Source organism: Sturnira hondurensis, unplaced genomic scaffold (assembly GCF_014824575.4).
Source record: "Sturnira hondurensis isolate 20B ecotype Veracruz unplaced genomic scaffold, ASM1482457v3 Scaffold0019970, whole genome shotgun sequence".
Lineage (NCBI taxonomy): Eukaryota > Metazoa > Chordata > Mammalia > Chiroptera > Phyllostomidae > Sturnira > Sturnira hondurensis.
The window spans coordinates 761,980-776,519 of NW_028092601.1; the positions used below are offsets into that span (position 1 = coordinate 761,980).

At 42.5% G+C, this 14,540-nt stretch overlaps 1 protein-coding gene across 1 annotated transcript in view; it reads left to right on the forward strand.

The window, feature by feature from the left end:
- Positions 1-6,446: 6,446 nt before the first annotated feature.
- Positions 6,447-14,540, forward strand: part of LOC118974910 (glutamate receptor 3-like) — a 105,477-nt gene continuing 97,383 nt past the window's right edge. Inside the window, exons 1-2 of the mRNA XM_037028485.1 lie at positions 6,447-6,729; positions 7,876-8,034. Of these exons, the coding sequence (XP_036884380.1) occupies positions 6,621-6,729; positions 7,876-8,034 (268 nt within the window). The 5' untranslated portion in view covers positions 6,447-6,620. The remainder of the gene's footprint in view (positions 6,730-7,875; positions 8,035-14,540) is intronic.

The following is a 14,540-nucleotide window of genomic DNA, read 5'->3' on the forward strand; positions in this document are numbered from 1 at the left end:
CAAGAAATGCTACAGATATTTTGCCATCGTGTGGGAAGCAGGAAAGAGAGAGTGAAAGAAATTAGGTCTTTGATAAAACTTTTTAACTAGAGTCTAATTTACTGGCTCTCAAACCAGTCCTACTTCTTTTCCTTCTGCTTACATGAGCCAATGCATCTCCCTTATTGTTTGTACCAGTTTTAGTGGGTTTTGTCTTAGCTGAAGTATGAAGCATCCTAACTGATATAGGAACTGAATAAATCAAGTGTGTGGTCACTAGCCCTTAGGATACCTAAAGGGGGAAGTGTGAAAGTGCTTGGTCCAGAAAAAAAAGGTTGGAAGGAGAGGACTAAAAGTAAAAATCATCTCCAAGTAATTGTGCCCCCCTCAAAAGCTCCTGGAGATGTGCTCAGGGCAAAAAATGAATTCTAAATACTTTCATCATCGACAAAAATAAATCCAATCTGAAAATAATTTAAGATAACCAATTGCTTCCCTTGCCGCTGTTTACTTGGTATTACTGTCTCCTCCTGGAAGTTGCCATGGATCCATTTCTGGGGCAGTAAAACTCAAGTTCATAAGACTTCTCTTCTCACTCATACATACATTCCTACCAGAAGCAGTTCCAAGGCCCATGCTTGGAATTTCACTCCTCAGGAATGTGGCTTGATACCCACATAGAAAATTTTTACAGAGGTTTTTGGAAGGAGTGGTATAATAAAGAAGATGGGATAATAGAAAATTAAGATGGAGGACCCAAGCTTTCTCAAATATCATACCCAACCTGAGTCTCCAGGTATGGCTGGACCTTGTTCTTTCAAAGGAAACCAGAAATGGAAGTACAAGAGATAACCACAAAGAATTACTAATACCTAGATTATTTTCTTGATTACAGTGTAGGCTGAGGCATGGACAGTTTTTCTGTTCCTAAAATAATCCTGCCTCATAGAATCATAAAACCATAGAATAGTAGAGAAGGAAGAATCCTTAGAAAACATCCTGTTCTCTTTTCTTTTTAATGGCTTGAGATTAAATGGCTGGGATAAGAGAAGTTCTTTACTTCAGATATTCAAACAACTTTCTCTGTACTGTTGTGGTACCTGGTGCTTACTGTTTTCACAGGACTTACCAGGTTGCATTGTCATTGCCAGTGAAAACATCTGCTCCTCTTCTAAACTTGAAATGCATTGAAAGCAGAAATTGTCTTGATTCTTTATTCCCTGATGCCTAGCAGAATTTGTCATAAAGCAGGTGGTCAAATGTTCATTGAAGAAATCAAAGTTTCAAGTGAAACAGGAGATTTTCTTTCCATTAGGCAGAGGATATACAGGCATTTTATTGCCCTTAGCTTTATTGTGCTTCTCAAATGTTGTGTGATTTACAAATTGAAGACAAGACCCCCCCCCCACTACCAAAAATGCTATGACTCACTTTATTGTGGTGGTCTGGAACTAAAACTGCAATATCTCTGAGGAATGCCTGTAGTATCTTGGTTCCATTACCTTTAAGAGGGTAAAGTTTCCCTCCATTGAATCGGGATGATTTGCATCACTATTTTGCTTATTTGCAAGGTAACAAATTTGCTAGTATGAGGCTCAGTGTATGATATAGCTCCTCTCTCCCATTTCCACTGGCTGGCAGGCAATTTTTCTGCTTACACAAGTGCCCTTATCCCAAGCCTGAAACAGAAACCTCATGAACAAAAGATCTATTTCCACTTTTGCATTATAAATCTTAAAACTTTATGTTTTCATGCTGCCTCAACATCTGTACAAATAGCTTGTGAGCACCTCACCCTGGTAATCAGGTATACCTGCATGATAAGGCTAGCCCCTGATGCAAGATCTCCTTCTTGCCATCCCCTGACTGTGACCTAATGACATTCAAATGTACCAATGAAATCCTTTGTTTATGATTATGATGATAAACAAAGCAACAAACCACAAGTGTTGGAGAGGTTGTGGAGAAAAGGGAACCCTAGTGCACTGTTGGTGGGAATGCACACTGGTGCAGCCACTGTGGAAAACAGTATGGAATTTTCTCAGAAAACTAAAAATGGACGTGCCTTTTGACCCAGCAATTCCACTGCTGGGATTATATCCTAAGAACCCAAAACACCAATCCAAAAGAGCCTATGCACCCCAATGTTCATAGCAGCACAATTTACAATAGCCAAGTGCTGGAGGCAACCTAAGTGCCCATCAATAAACGAGGGAATGAAAAACCTGTGGTACATTTACAGAACAATGGAATTCTACTCAGCAGAGAGAAAGAAGGAGCTCCTAATCTTTGTGACAACATGGATGGAATTGGAGAGCATTATGCTAAGTGAAATAAGCCAGGTGGTAAAAGACAAATACCATATGATCTCACCTTTAACAGGAACCTAATCAACAAAATGAACAAGCAAGCAAAATATAACCAAAGACACTGAAATACAGAACAGGCTGACAGTGACCAGAGGAGAGAGGAGAAGGGATTATAGGGGAAAGGGTGAAGGATTTGAAGGCACAATTATAAAGCACACATGGACAATAACAAGGGGGGTGGAAACAGGGGAGGGAGGGGTAGGGGTGGGAGGAAAAGGCAGAAAACTGTACTTGAACAATAAAAAATGTTAAAAATAAAATTAAGTGTATAATATTAATATTATTCCAAAATAAAAAAAGAAATCTTGGCATGCCTTTTGTTTGTGTATTCTATCCTGACCCCAATAAAGACACTTGCTCATAGGGGTAAGCAAGTGTTTTTCCGTCCCCTCCCCTCCCTCCCCTTCTCTTCTCTTCTCTCTCCTCTCTTCTCCTCTCCTCTTCCCTTCCTCTCCCTTTTCTACATATTCATATTCTTTCTTTTTCTTATTCTCTCTCTATCCCTCTTTCTCCTCTCCACCTGCTTGGTTGAGGCCACTTTCTTGGTGTTCCCTCAATATGGGCCCCTTTGTGGCATAGGGTGACCTATGAATCTAGTGAACTTTGTTTTCCTACACCTCTCCTGCATCCCCTCTTGTGGTTTGGCTAATCACCTCATGAAAGAATACAGAACAACTTTGCAATAAGAACTACAATGAATTATTTTATTGTTGTTTAAAGTATACCATAGAGAGTGCATTTAAAAGTGTAAAGTATGGGTCCTAAGACTAGTAGGTAATCCTGAATCCAGTACAGATACCTCTTAACAACAGAGGAAGAGCTGTGCTTGGGCCCTTGTTGGTAACTTCTCCTGGCTGTGATGCTGCTAGTACAATTTGTAGTTCCTCACTGGAAAACCAAACACGAAGTTTTAAAACTGGCTCACTGCTTTCTTGGGTGAGGGATCAACTGCAAAAATATTTTCATGTAATGTACAGGCTTTTCAACCAACAGCAGTATGCCTGGTTCACCACTGTGTTTCTGCTAGCTCAAGTGGGTCTAGTCCAGTTCTGCCAATAGCTGCCACTGACAGCTAAAAGTTGAAAGGGTGGCAGCAGATAGAAGAGTGGGAAACAGATAGTAGGTAGAGGAAACTGAAAATGGAAGGGATGGGTGTCATTTACTGAATTCAGTTGAGGACTTTAAAGTGCAGAGGCAATGAAATGCTTTTCATCCTCTCATCTTTTGTTACCTACTCACCCTATTAGTCTTTAAGCCAAATTACAGTGAAGATGGCCACAGTTTTTTTGGCCTACCACTTCTCTTGGCTGGCTAAGCATGGATGGGGACCTAGCTGCCTTCAGGAATGAAGTTAAGTATGCTGAAACTCACCCACCTCCACCTAAAATGTATTGTCCACCCACCTGAAATCAAGACTGAAACTCCTTATTAAAGTTATTCATTTGGATCAAGGCATTGAAGGTTCCTGTTAAAAATGCTACAATGTTATCTAGCTAAAAGGAGGAATGTAGTCCCTGGTACAGAGTTCCCTAAATGTGTCATTTTAAAGATTAACTTGTCACTGCCTGGGGTTAGAATATTAGTAAAGATACATCTACCAGATTCTCTCCTATCTCCTGGGGCTGTTGAGGACCCACAATGGGAAGATTTTGATGTGGAACACTCACAAAGACTGGGTAACAGAGTCTGAAGTTTGAGGTATGGTGGAGAAAAAGGAGGCTGACAGTATGAGGGATTTGGGGGGACTAAATAGCACTTTTAAACAGTGAGAAAGAGATAAGGGAATTTGGAAATAAACATTTATTGATTCTTCTGTGAGTCAGGCAGTGGATTAGATGCTTTCACATTTACTATATTTAATCCTTATTTAATCCATAATCACTTTATAGGAAAATATTAATACTCTTATTTTAAAGATGAAAAAACTAAGGTTCAGATTAGGAAAATCACTCAAAGTCCCACACCACCTATATGTGATAAAATATGCATTTGAACCTGGACCTGTTTCCTAAGCCTATGTTCCTGAGCCATCCTTTCTCACTCCTGACCTTTGTCAAGGGTTGACCAACCTAGTCTCTGCTACCCCTCTTTGCCCCAGTGCTCCAACCACTTGCAAGTTCAGTCTCCTATGACTCCCAGATTTCTTCCTCACTCTTAACCATGGACTAGCAAATGGAGGCAAAATATTTCCATGGATGATTAGGTATGAAAAGATTTTGCATTATTAAATGGATAGAAAAATGGGAAGAGCCTAGAACCATTATTCTAGTTTCCCAAGGACACGGAAACTTTCTCTTCCAGACCCCAACCTATGTCATGCCAAATCCAAGTCCTGGAGTAACCTATGTATCAGTTGGGCCCCTGGGCCCTGCCCCACCCACATCTTCTGCCCCATGTGTGCCAGTTTTCTGTGCACTGGTATCATGTCCACATAGACCAGGATGAGAGGATATGAAAAGGAAAATAGCCCTGGCTGGTGTAGCTCAGTGGATTGAGCGCGGGCCTGGGAACCACACAATGGTGGTTTGATTCCCAGTCAGGGCACATTCCTGGGTTGCAGGCCAGTTCCCGGCAGGGGACACACCAGAGGCAACCATACATTGATATTTCTCTCCCTCTCTCCTTCCCTTCCCCTCTAAAGATAAATAAATAAAATCTTTTTTAAAAAGAAAAGGAAAATAGCTCATGGGAGAACGGATAAAAACTGTCACTTGCAGAGTAGCTGAGGTAGGAGTGAAAGACTTGGAAGATAAAGAGGCTGCTTTTTTTCTCACCCCTGGAGAACCGAGCTAGGGAGAAGAGTGTATAGACAAAGAGGTTCTTCCACAAGATTATAGAGGGAACTACCACCCAGCTGAGATCCAGTTGCACTGCCTGACTTGGAAGGTTCTTTCCTCCTCTACAGCCCAGAGTGAAAGAAGAGTAGGGGAGAACTGATAGTTTCTGGAGTCATTAGTCAGGGGTTTAGGCTACTACGTCCAGAGGCAATATCAAGGAAACTGAAGACAGTTTCCTTAACCTTAACTTTCAATCTTCATCCTATCTCGGCTCATTCCCACATCTCTCTCCTCCTTCATCAGTGAGACTGAGCGTCCTTTTCATTAACCTTTTACTTATCACCTCCAGGTGAGGCAGTCAGCTCCACACAGTACATCACTGTTCCTTCCCCCCAAGCCTGGCTTTGCGCTTGGGAACGGGAGGTACTGGCTTCCCAAACCTGTGAGGGTTGGGGGCGGTTGGTTGTTCACTGGCCGTCGGATTTCTGCTGTAAAAATTGAGCGGTAGGGACCGGGCATGCGCAGCATCTTCGGGCGCATTGTGATGGGGACTGCTTCTGCGAGTCTCTCTACAAAGACTACGGAGTAACCGCTACCCGCCCCCAGACCCCCCTTCTTTGAGACAGACATACAAACGCAGAGACAATGCAGCTTTTCCTTCTTCCTTTCTCTTTTAAAGGGCCAGTTGCAGCTTGAAAGGCTGGTCCACGTGAGGACTGTGTATTTCTATTGATCCGATCTCCCGTGTTGACAAACGCCAGCGCCAAGGCTTTGCAGTCTGGGGCTGCAGTTTGCAGTAGAGCTAAGCGGCGTGCGGCTTTAATTCCACGTCAGATCAACTTTGATCGATATGCCCCTACCGGCCCAATTGGAAGAGCCCAATTCACAGGCAAAGAGCCTTTTCGCTGTTCCCTTATTTTTTCCCCTCTTTAAACCCACAATCTTCCAGGGGAGAAAAGTGTCAGATTTTCTTTATAATTTCTTAATTTCTTTCTTTCTCTCTCTCTCCTTTGTTTGGTTTTTGTTTTTCGGAATTTTGTCTTTTCTGTTTTGTTCTGTGTTTTAGGTCCCTCCCCCCAACCCCTCAGTGATAAGGAAAAAGATCACTTTGGCTAACAGAGCTTGCAGCCAGAGAACCCGCCTTCTAGATTGGTGTGAAGACAGAAGTGAGGTGGGGGCGGGGAGGGGGTGTGAGAGAGCCTAAGAAGGAGAACAAGCAGAGAGACAGAGAGAGAGAGAGAGAGAGAGAGAGCGCGAGCGCTAGAGAGAAGGAGAGAGACAGTGAGACAGAGAGAGACAGAGAGAGAGAGAGAAGACGAGAGGAAAGGAGAGGGGGGGAGGAGGAGGAGGAGTGTAGGGTGGAAAGGAAGAGTGAGCGAGAGCAACTTGAAGGGAGGGGGTAAAAGAGCCAGCGAATTCTTTTTCTTTTTCTGTTATTATTTTGACGACTCCGGAGTTGCGCCCGTGCTCTAGTCAGCTTCGTTTTAGGCGTAGCATGGCTAGGCAGAAGAAAATGGGGCAAAGCGTGCTCCAGGCGGTCTTCTTTTTAGTCCTGGGGCTTTTGGGTCATTCTCACGGAGGATTCCCCAACACCATCAGCATAGGTAAGCACAAGGGAGCCAGCCTTTCTGGCCGGACTCTCCTGCACCCGAGACCACTGCCCTGGTGTGACTACTGCGGCCGCGGGTCCCAGTCCTGCAATGCCTGGGGAAGGGACTGGGAATGGGCACCGGTCAGGAAATCTCCACGATTTGAGCCCTAGAGGGTTGGCTGGTCTGGGGAGTATTGGGCACAAGAGGGGATTCCTGGGGCTCCGGGAGAGTGGGTTGCCAGGTTTTCCGACATATGGAGAGCAGGGGAGGCATGCAGGAGACTGGGAGGCTGCAAAGGGACGAAGAGTCGCGGCTTTTCAGCTCGCTGCTCTAGACTTTGCCATGGCTTGTATGCCGCCGCTGGAAGTTGTCCCATGGTGATGCCGCCTGTCTGGCAGCGCCAGGGCGAGTAACCCAGCCCTGGGCGCCAGGTCCGGTATCTGCAGTTCCCCTCAGACAGCCCAATGCTGGGGGAAATGGAAATCCACTCTGGATGCCCCAGACCTGAGCAACAACCGGGGTCAGGGTGGATAGCAGATGGGATAAGAAAGGAGCTGTGTGAGGAAGCGCGAAGTCACGCAGACCAAAAATTCATGAATTGCCGCTGTGTCTGTCTGGAGCCCGGTTCCTGGACTCTGGGAGTTCTCTCAGTTTGTCTGTATTTACAAGTCAAGAAGTTAAAATTGTTGTCATTATCGAATCAAACCTTGTATTGTCATGGTGGAGAGGGGTGCTTATGAGAAACAGGATGGAGCACCAGGGGGAATTAAATTGTTTTTCTTCCCAACCTTTTTCCCTTGGAGCCAGGAAAACAGAAACAGGCTTGTGGAGATGTGCGTTGGGGAGGGGGGGTGGTAATGGAGAGGAACCTACTGCCTAAGAAACAGCCAAGTCCCACTCTTGGTTCCACCGTCTTACCCCCAAACAGCCTCCTCTTCCCTCTTTCCCCTTTCCCCCTTCTCTTCAGCCTCTCTTACCCTTACTCTAGGGGAAAACCAGGTTTCTTGGCCAAAATTGAGTTCACAAGAGTCTTGAAAGACACACTGGTTGAAAATCAATCATGATCGCACCCTGTACCATTGAAAGGGATTTCATAGCTGCAGTGCTCTCCAGTTTCTAACCCGACACAAGGCAAATCTCGGCTCCCTTTGCTTATAGGTGGACTTTTCATGAGAAACACGGTGCAGGAGCACAGCGCTTTCCGCTTTGCCGTGCAGTTATACAACACCAACCAGAACACCACCGAGAAGCCCTTCCATTTGAATTACCACGTAGATCACTTGGATTCCTCCAATAGTTTTTCTGTGACTAATGCTTGTAAGTAGATATGCTTTTACTCCCTCTGGGACCTTGAGAACCTCACTTGCATTTTGTGGGGACTTGGGATCTGCATATGTTCTGGGGAGGGGTGAACGCCTTAGTAGATATTTTAGGGGCTGTAGTCAATCCAAATTTCATGCAGCATAAACCAACTCCAAAGGATCCTGCTGAGGGAGAGACTTCAGGCAGTGCAAAAACTCTGTCATGAATAATGTTTGATGCAAAAGTTTCATTTTCCTCCCTGCTAAACCGGCAATTCCTCCCCCACACGTTTTTTTTTTTTTTTGACTGAAAAAAAAGGAAAGAAAAAATAGCATGGTTGTTCAGGGAAATTTCTTCAGATGAGATTAAAAGAAGAAGCTTCTTGATTGAGTCAATTCAGGATGTACATTACTTGCCTGTTAAATCTGGTGCCTGCCTGTAGAAATAAGCTGAATTTGACAATTGCTGAATAGATAGGAGCCAAATATGAGAAATTTTGCAAACAAGTGACCTTGAAGGACAGATTGGGCTTGCTTGCCTGGCCTCTTTCTGTCCTAGAATATCACCTTTCTTACCTAGAGAGCTCTGATAGCACCTGATAAGACTACAAACTGATTACAAGTGATGACACCTGGCAAATTGAGGGCAAAGGAGAAAACAGTGCTCAGATGACTATTTCAAAAGGTGCTTCTGTTTTGTCCCCCCCCCACTGTTGTTCACTCCCCTTATTGATAAGGACAACACAGTTTTTAACACTTAGAGCAAAAGATGGAGGGTGGCTTGTAGCAGGCAAACAATATCAAAAAGAAGGAATTTCATTGGCTCCAAAGCCATTTCTGAAATATCTAGTTGTGTCTTGGTGATTGTTCCTCTAGAAAGGGGGCATTTTGAGAAGTAAAACCAAGGGAACCCAAATGACAGCCTGTCTGTCGGACACAGGTTTTTCTTGAATGGAATGTTTTACATGAAAAACTGATCATTTTTATTTAAGCTTATTATACTAAAAGTTTTCACAACAACAAGGCTGTTGATGGCATAAATATGTTTTGCTTTTATGGCTTGTATAGTTTGGAATTTTTGTTTTCTGACTTTCATTCAAGAAAGAAGTTATATTTGTGTTCGGTTGTGTGAAACTTTATATATGACTGACTTCAAATTCTTCTGCCTCAAAGGATATGTGATTTTCAAAAACTGTTGAAAGAGTCTCCAAGGGCACCGGTTCCTTGCATTTTAAGACTTAGGTCAAGGGGAGAGGGGTTAAATACTTTGCATGAAATGTGACAGTATTAGCCTTAAGAAAAATTTAGCTGAAGGTACAGATCCTTATATGAACATGTTCTGAGATACTCTGTATTTGATATTCTTTGGCTTTCCAACATTGACAAAAATAGGAACTTATTAATTCTAGCTAAGTGTGAAAGTTACAAAATGTCTGTCTATACTTTGCATCTTATTTCAGTAATTCCAGCCTGTCTCTACATCACTTAGAACACAAGCTGATTCTTAATCCTGCAACACTGTGGTCTTGTCAAGGAACTGAAGCTCAAAATGCAACTTCCTAAGTATCAATAAGAACAGATTTAAAACCAAATATGTAAAACTATCAACATTTATTATTATTGATAATAAATAAGATTTCAACTCACTCTAGAGCACTTCCACTGATGACGACTGGAATAAGAGTGCCAAATGACTTCTCAGAAATGATTGATTTCCAAGGTTTTTAGTTCTGTTTTTTATGTCAAATCAGATTGACACCAGCCAGCTCAGGGCCATTGGAACTTTACTCAAGGAGCAATCAGGAAATGATCATTGCCATGTGAAAAGCTCAGGTTTGAGAACAGGCAATATGTCATCCTTTCGATGCTGAGTTGCCTTAATGCCTTACCTCTTAGGCCAAGGAAAAGAAATTGGTCACCCCCCCCCCCATACATACACCCTAAATCCACAGCACTTTTGCTAACCAGCTTACAAGGCTGGGTTATGGTTTCAGGCTTGAAAGTGTTGGATAAGGTGTGTGGCTCACTAGGCAACAAGACAGACAAAGCAAAGAGGTGACCTTGCCCTTAGTTATGCCAAATACACACATATGCACACATTGACACACACAGGAGAAATATCCAGATATCAGTGATGTGTCTGTCCCCAGCTGCCTGTTGCACTCTCAGTCTTTACAGCTCAGAAGACAGAGGAGGAAAGCTGTCATTTTTTCTGGTCCCCAAAACAGTCTTCTCTGAATGTCACAATCATTGAATGGGGGCCAGATCTCAAAGCTGTCTCCCAGCAGCTGCTGCCTAGAAGCTTAGTATGAGGAAGATGACTAGTACAACCACAGTCTGATAGTCTCTGAATGCAGAAAACAGTAATTTTACAGGGCCAGGAAAGCCCTGGAAGTGTATCTCATACCTTTCTGGGCCTTCATTTTTCTTTTTCCTATGGAAGTAAAGATCACATATTTCAGGTGTCCATATACAATACTGTAGTTCAGTACTGGAGCCTGGCAGGTGATTCCAGGTTCCATTCTTCCAATTGATTGCACTAGTTTGCAGAGAAAAGGGCCCCTACATCCTCTGGCCTGCCCAACTTTGGAAACCTAGGGAGAATTTGAGAAAATCCCAGTTAAGTCCAAATCTGCTCACCCACCTCTCCTGTCTAATTCAGTGTGGAACAGAATGTTGAAAATTTAAAAAACTTTCCCTTGTTCCTATTCAGAATTCTTAATTGCAGCTTCTTCTAGAACTGAAATTGATTTCGTCCCGTGATATTTCCTGTGCCCTCAATTCTGAAACAGGCAGACACATTTGAGGACATAGTTAAGTGGGTAAACAAATACTCAAAGAATAAACAAAAGGTAATGCCTTTTGTGTGTCCCTGCTCTCTACTCTCCCTCTGAATCCTCTCTTCCAATGTATTCTGAAGGTTTCCTTGCAAGGAATCCCAGGCATCAGTTATTTAAAGACTGCTTCTTCACCAGCAATCTTTTTTTTTCCCCACAATTCCTGAGAGGTTTGCTTAAGACAGACTCCAACTTCATTGTGCCTTAAGAGGCCAATAAAAGCCTCTCTGGTTTTGAAAGGTGATTCATTTGGGATCTCAGCTCAGAGGTGAATTGAAGTTTACCAAAGAGACTTATCTGATTTGGAGCCCATGTTCCCATTTCATAGGGATTAATTGAGTTTGCTGAAATATTTCTGATTTGGTGATACAATCCCAGAAAGAAGGATCATGTGAATAATATGATTTCAGGATACTTTCACTCATATACACACATAGACAGCCAAACACATAAAATCAGTATATATAAAAAGAGATGTACACACATTTTAAATTACATGTCTGTTCTTTAAAAAACATATTTGATCACTCTAGGGCTTTGGAAGATGTGAAAACACCAAGGGACTGCTGGGTCCCTTTGGTGTGGCTTGGGTACCCTGATTCCTCAGGAAATGTTTCCAATTCCCTTGAAGTCCCCTTCTGTGTCTTGCTGCTGTGCACTTGTAGTGCACTCCACACTACATCGCCCCAGCCTCTGCAGTGTCAGCTCATTAGCACACAGATCTCATATTCCCTCTCCGCACTGTCATTGCAAAAATTGCTGTTGTACACCTTTACAGCCAACAAATGTGCTTGTGGATTACGCACTGTTCGCAAGAAGCAAGGAAAAGGCAAATGTAACCTTAAAGGTTATTCACCATGGAATTGTGCTCTAAATGCATTGGCTTAAATAAAAATCTGTTGATGGAGGCACAAGTAATAATGGGACTAAGAGTGGGACTTGGGAGTACAGGCTCTAATGGAGCCTCAGGCAAAATCCCTTTTATTGGATAAATCTAACTCATCAGCTGCATATTTTTATTTTATTATTTTTTTCTGAGCCATTTAAAATATATTCCCTAACTAAGAGCACTCTACTTTTATAACTGAGCACATTTTGCTACCAGGTGTACTTAGCCAAGACAGGTTTCTGTCTCTTGCCCACAGAATCACAATCTAATTATCTAATTATTCTAATTGTCAGGATCCATTTAACTGTTTGGGTCCATTAGGGAAGGAAATATCTCCCCTGATCCTATTCTCTGCTCTTTGGTGGGATTTGTTTTGTTTTCGTGTTTGTCCTTTTCATGTAATCTCAGGCACAAGGGTGAAGACGCACAGTATCAAAGAGATCACATCGTAACCATCTCCACCTCCCACCCCTACTCCCCCATCCCTGCGCCCTTGCTGCTCTCCCTCTCTCCTCTGTCTGCTGGCCAGGCTTCAATAAGCTCACTGGCTTAGCTCACTTCTCAGCCCCTCTGGCCAGCTGGCTTAGACCACTGAAGCAGGAAGAGGTTGTCTCAGTGGTGTCAGTCAAAAATTTAAGTCATCTCACAAGGTTTATTATTTTTTAAATTTACTTTTTATGTGGAGAGGAGGAGGACAGTGATGCTGTTCATTTGGACCATAAAAATAGATGGCAATCAGCAGGCTGTAAAGGTGAGCTTCCAGCAAAGTGTATTACCTCCCCTACAAGGCAGCTTCCTGTTGATCTTCTAAGGGGGATGGAGGAGACAGGAAGGGTTTGAGGGGAAGGAACAAAGAAAACTATTTTGTTCTCCATGCTTACTGAAAAACGAGCCACATTTTGTTTTCTTAGCAATTTTAACTTTTTTCCTTAAAATAAAACTAATTTTCCACATCTCCTACTTCTACCTTCATCAGAAGTTGTTTCCTTAAAGCTGCATTTCCCTCCCTATCCCTAATATTTAATGAGAATAATGGGGGCTGGTTGAGATTTTTATTATATGTTTTTGGTTCTTGATATGTTTTTAAATTTCATTATTATGGATAGTCAGAGATGATTGGCTGGTTTGATTTTAAGAGATTGAAAAATAAATGAAGCTGCCAAGATGTTGTTATTAGTCTTCCTTTATGGATAAGAGATTTATCATTTTTATACAATTGGTGAAAGGATTAAAAAGAAGCATGAATTTTAAGAGAGGGACAGAATTTGAGAACATAGAATTCATAACTTTGGGGGAGGGGAATAACATGATTATTCAGATGATTTAACTTGAAACTTCTTAGATTGACACTGCATGTATATTTGAAGAAGCTTTCATAAACTTTATATCTTCTGTGAAAATCAGGAAAATTATCTGCATACTTTACCTGGTTCATTTATAATAGTCAATCTTTGACTTTCTTCCTTTGTCTTTGCTACTTTGGGTATAAATTGATGAAATGGCCACAGGAGGGTGCAATTAAAACTCTAGGTGGGGCTAATGGGTAATCTTCAGCAGCCTTGGAAGTTGCAGTTGCCCAGAGGCAAAAGGAACTCCCTCCCTCTATGGGAAATGTCTGGGCTCCAGGCTAAGAGCTACAAATAATCTCAGCCTATGTGTGGGACTAGCCTTAACCTAGGGCAGCAGTCCTAGAAAGGGGCCAGTACTTGGCAAAAGGTTAACATGAACAGACTTTGTCCTCTTCACACTGCTACCTCTCTTCTCTTGCCATTATTTTCCCCTCCTGCTCTGTCTGCTCAGCTTATGCCTTTTTGCTGGCCTCTAATTGTCCCCTGATTCTAGCATCCCATCCACAATAAACTTATATAGGGATTTTTCCTACCCTGGACTTTTCTTGACCTAATGCTCCTTCTGCATCAGAATATCTTTGTTCTTGGTCCATCCTCCTCAGGGCATGCATTCTACTTTAAGGGTGATAGCTTTTTAAAAAAAAAAATCTAATATAGGAATCTAGCTGAAAGTGTGTGATAAAGGTGTTAATATATCTAACATGGGAGTATTTGCTCTGGAAACCCTAATGCCTCAATTTTAAAGAAAGATATTCAAATGGGGGTGTTTCTGGACATGATGCACAGAGTGAATGTTCACTCTACCCAAACCAAAGATCGAGTGGTCATGGTCATGGAAGACCTTATAGGCCAATATTAAAAGCTACCTGCGTATGGTAGGTTTGGGGTAAGTACACCCAAGGTGTAGGGCAGGTGCACCTTCACCATGTTGAACTTAAAACCTTTGGGGGTAATTTGGAAAGTAGCAAAAGTTCATAGGGATTCACTTTTTAAGGAGGTAAATTTGTACAGCTTTTTATATGTCAGTCATATACCAATAAAGTGACTTTCAAAGAGTACAAGCTTTTACATATATATTACAAAGCAACAACAGGTTGTTGGAGAGTCTGAAGGTGCCTATGTGGGCACTGGCAGGAGATGCACTGGCATGAAAAGGAGTCATAGAAGGGGGGATATGTGGTAGGGAAGCTGAATCTCAGACAGTTTCCTTTCCCTGTGATGGCATATGGAATGCAAAGATTATAAGGCAATATCCCCCTCACAGATGTTTAAAGGTAGCTCTGGAGGGACTTGGAAGCCTAGCCAAGTAGTGTTTTCTCCAACTCCCTCAGTTCTGCCCTTACCTTATATCAAGTGTACAATTGGCTTCCTTCCCACTCAATGGAAATAACCAGAATACTCTCAGCTGGATTTCCATTTGAGCCTTGGTCAAAGAAGTAAGTGTTTA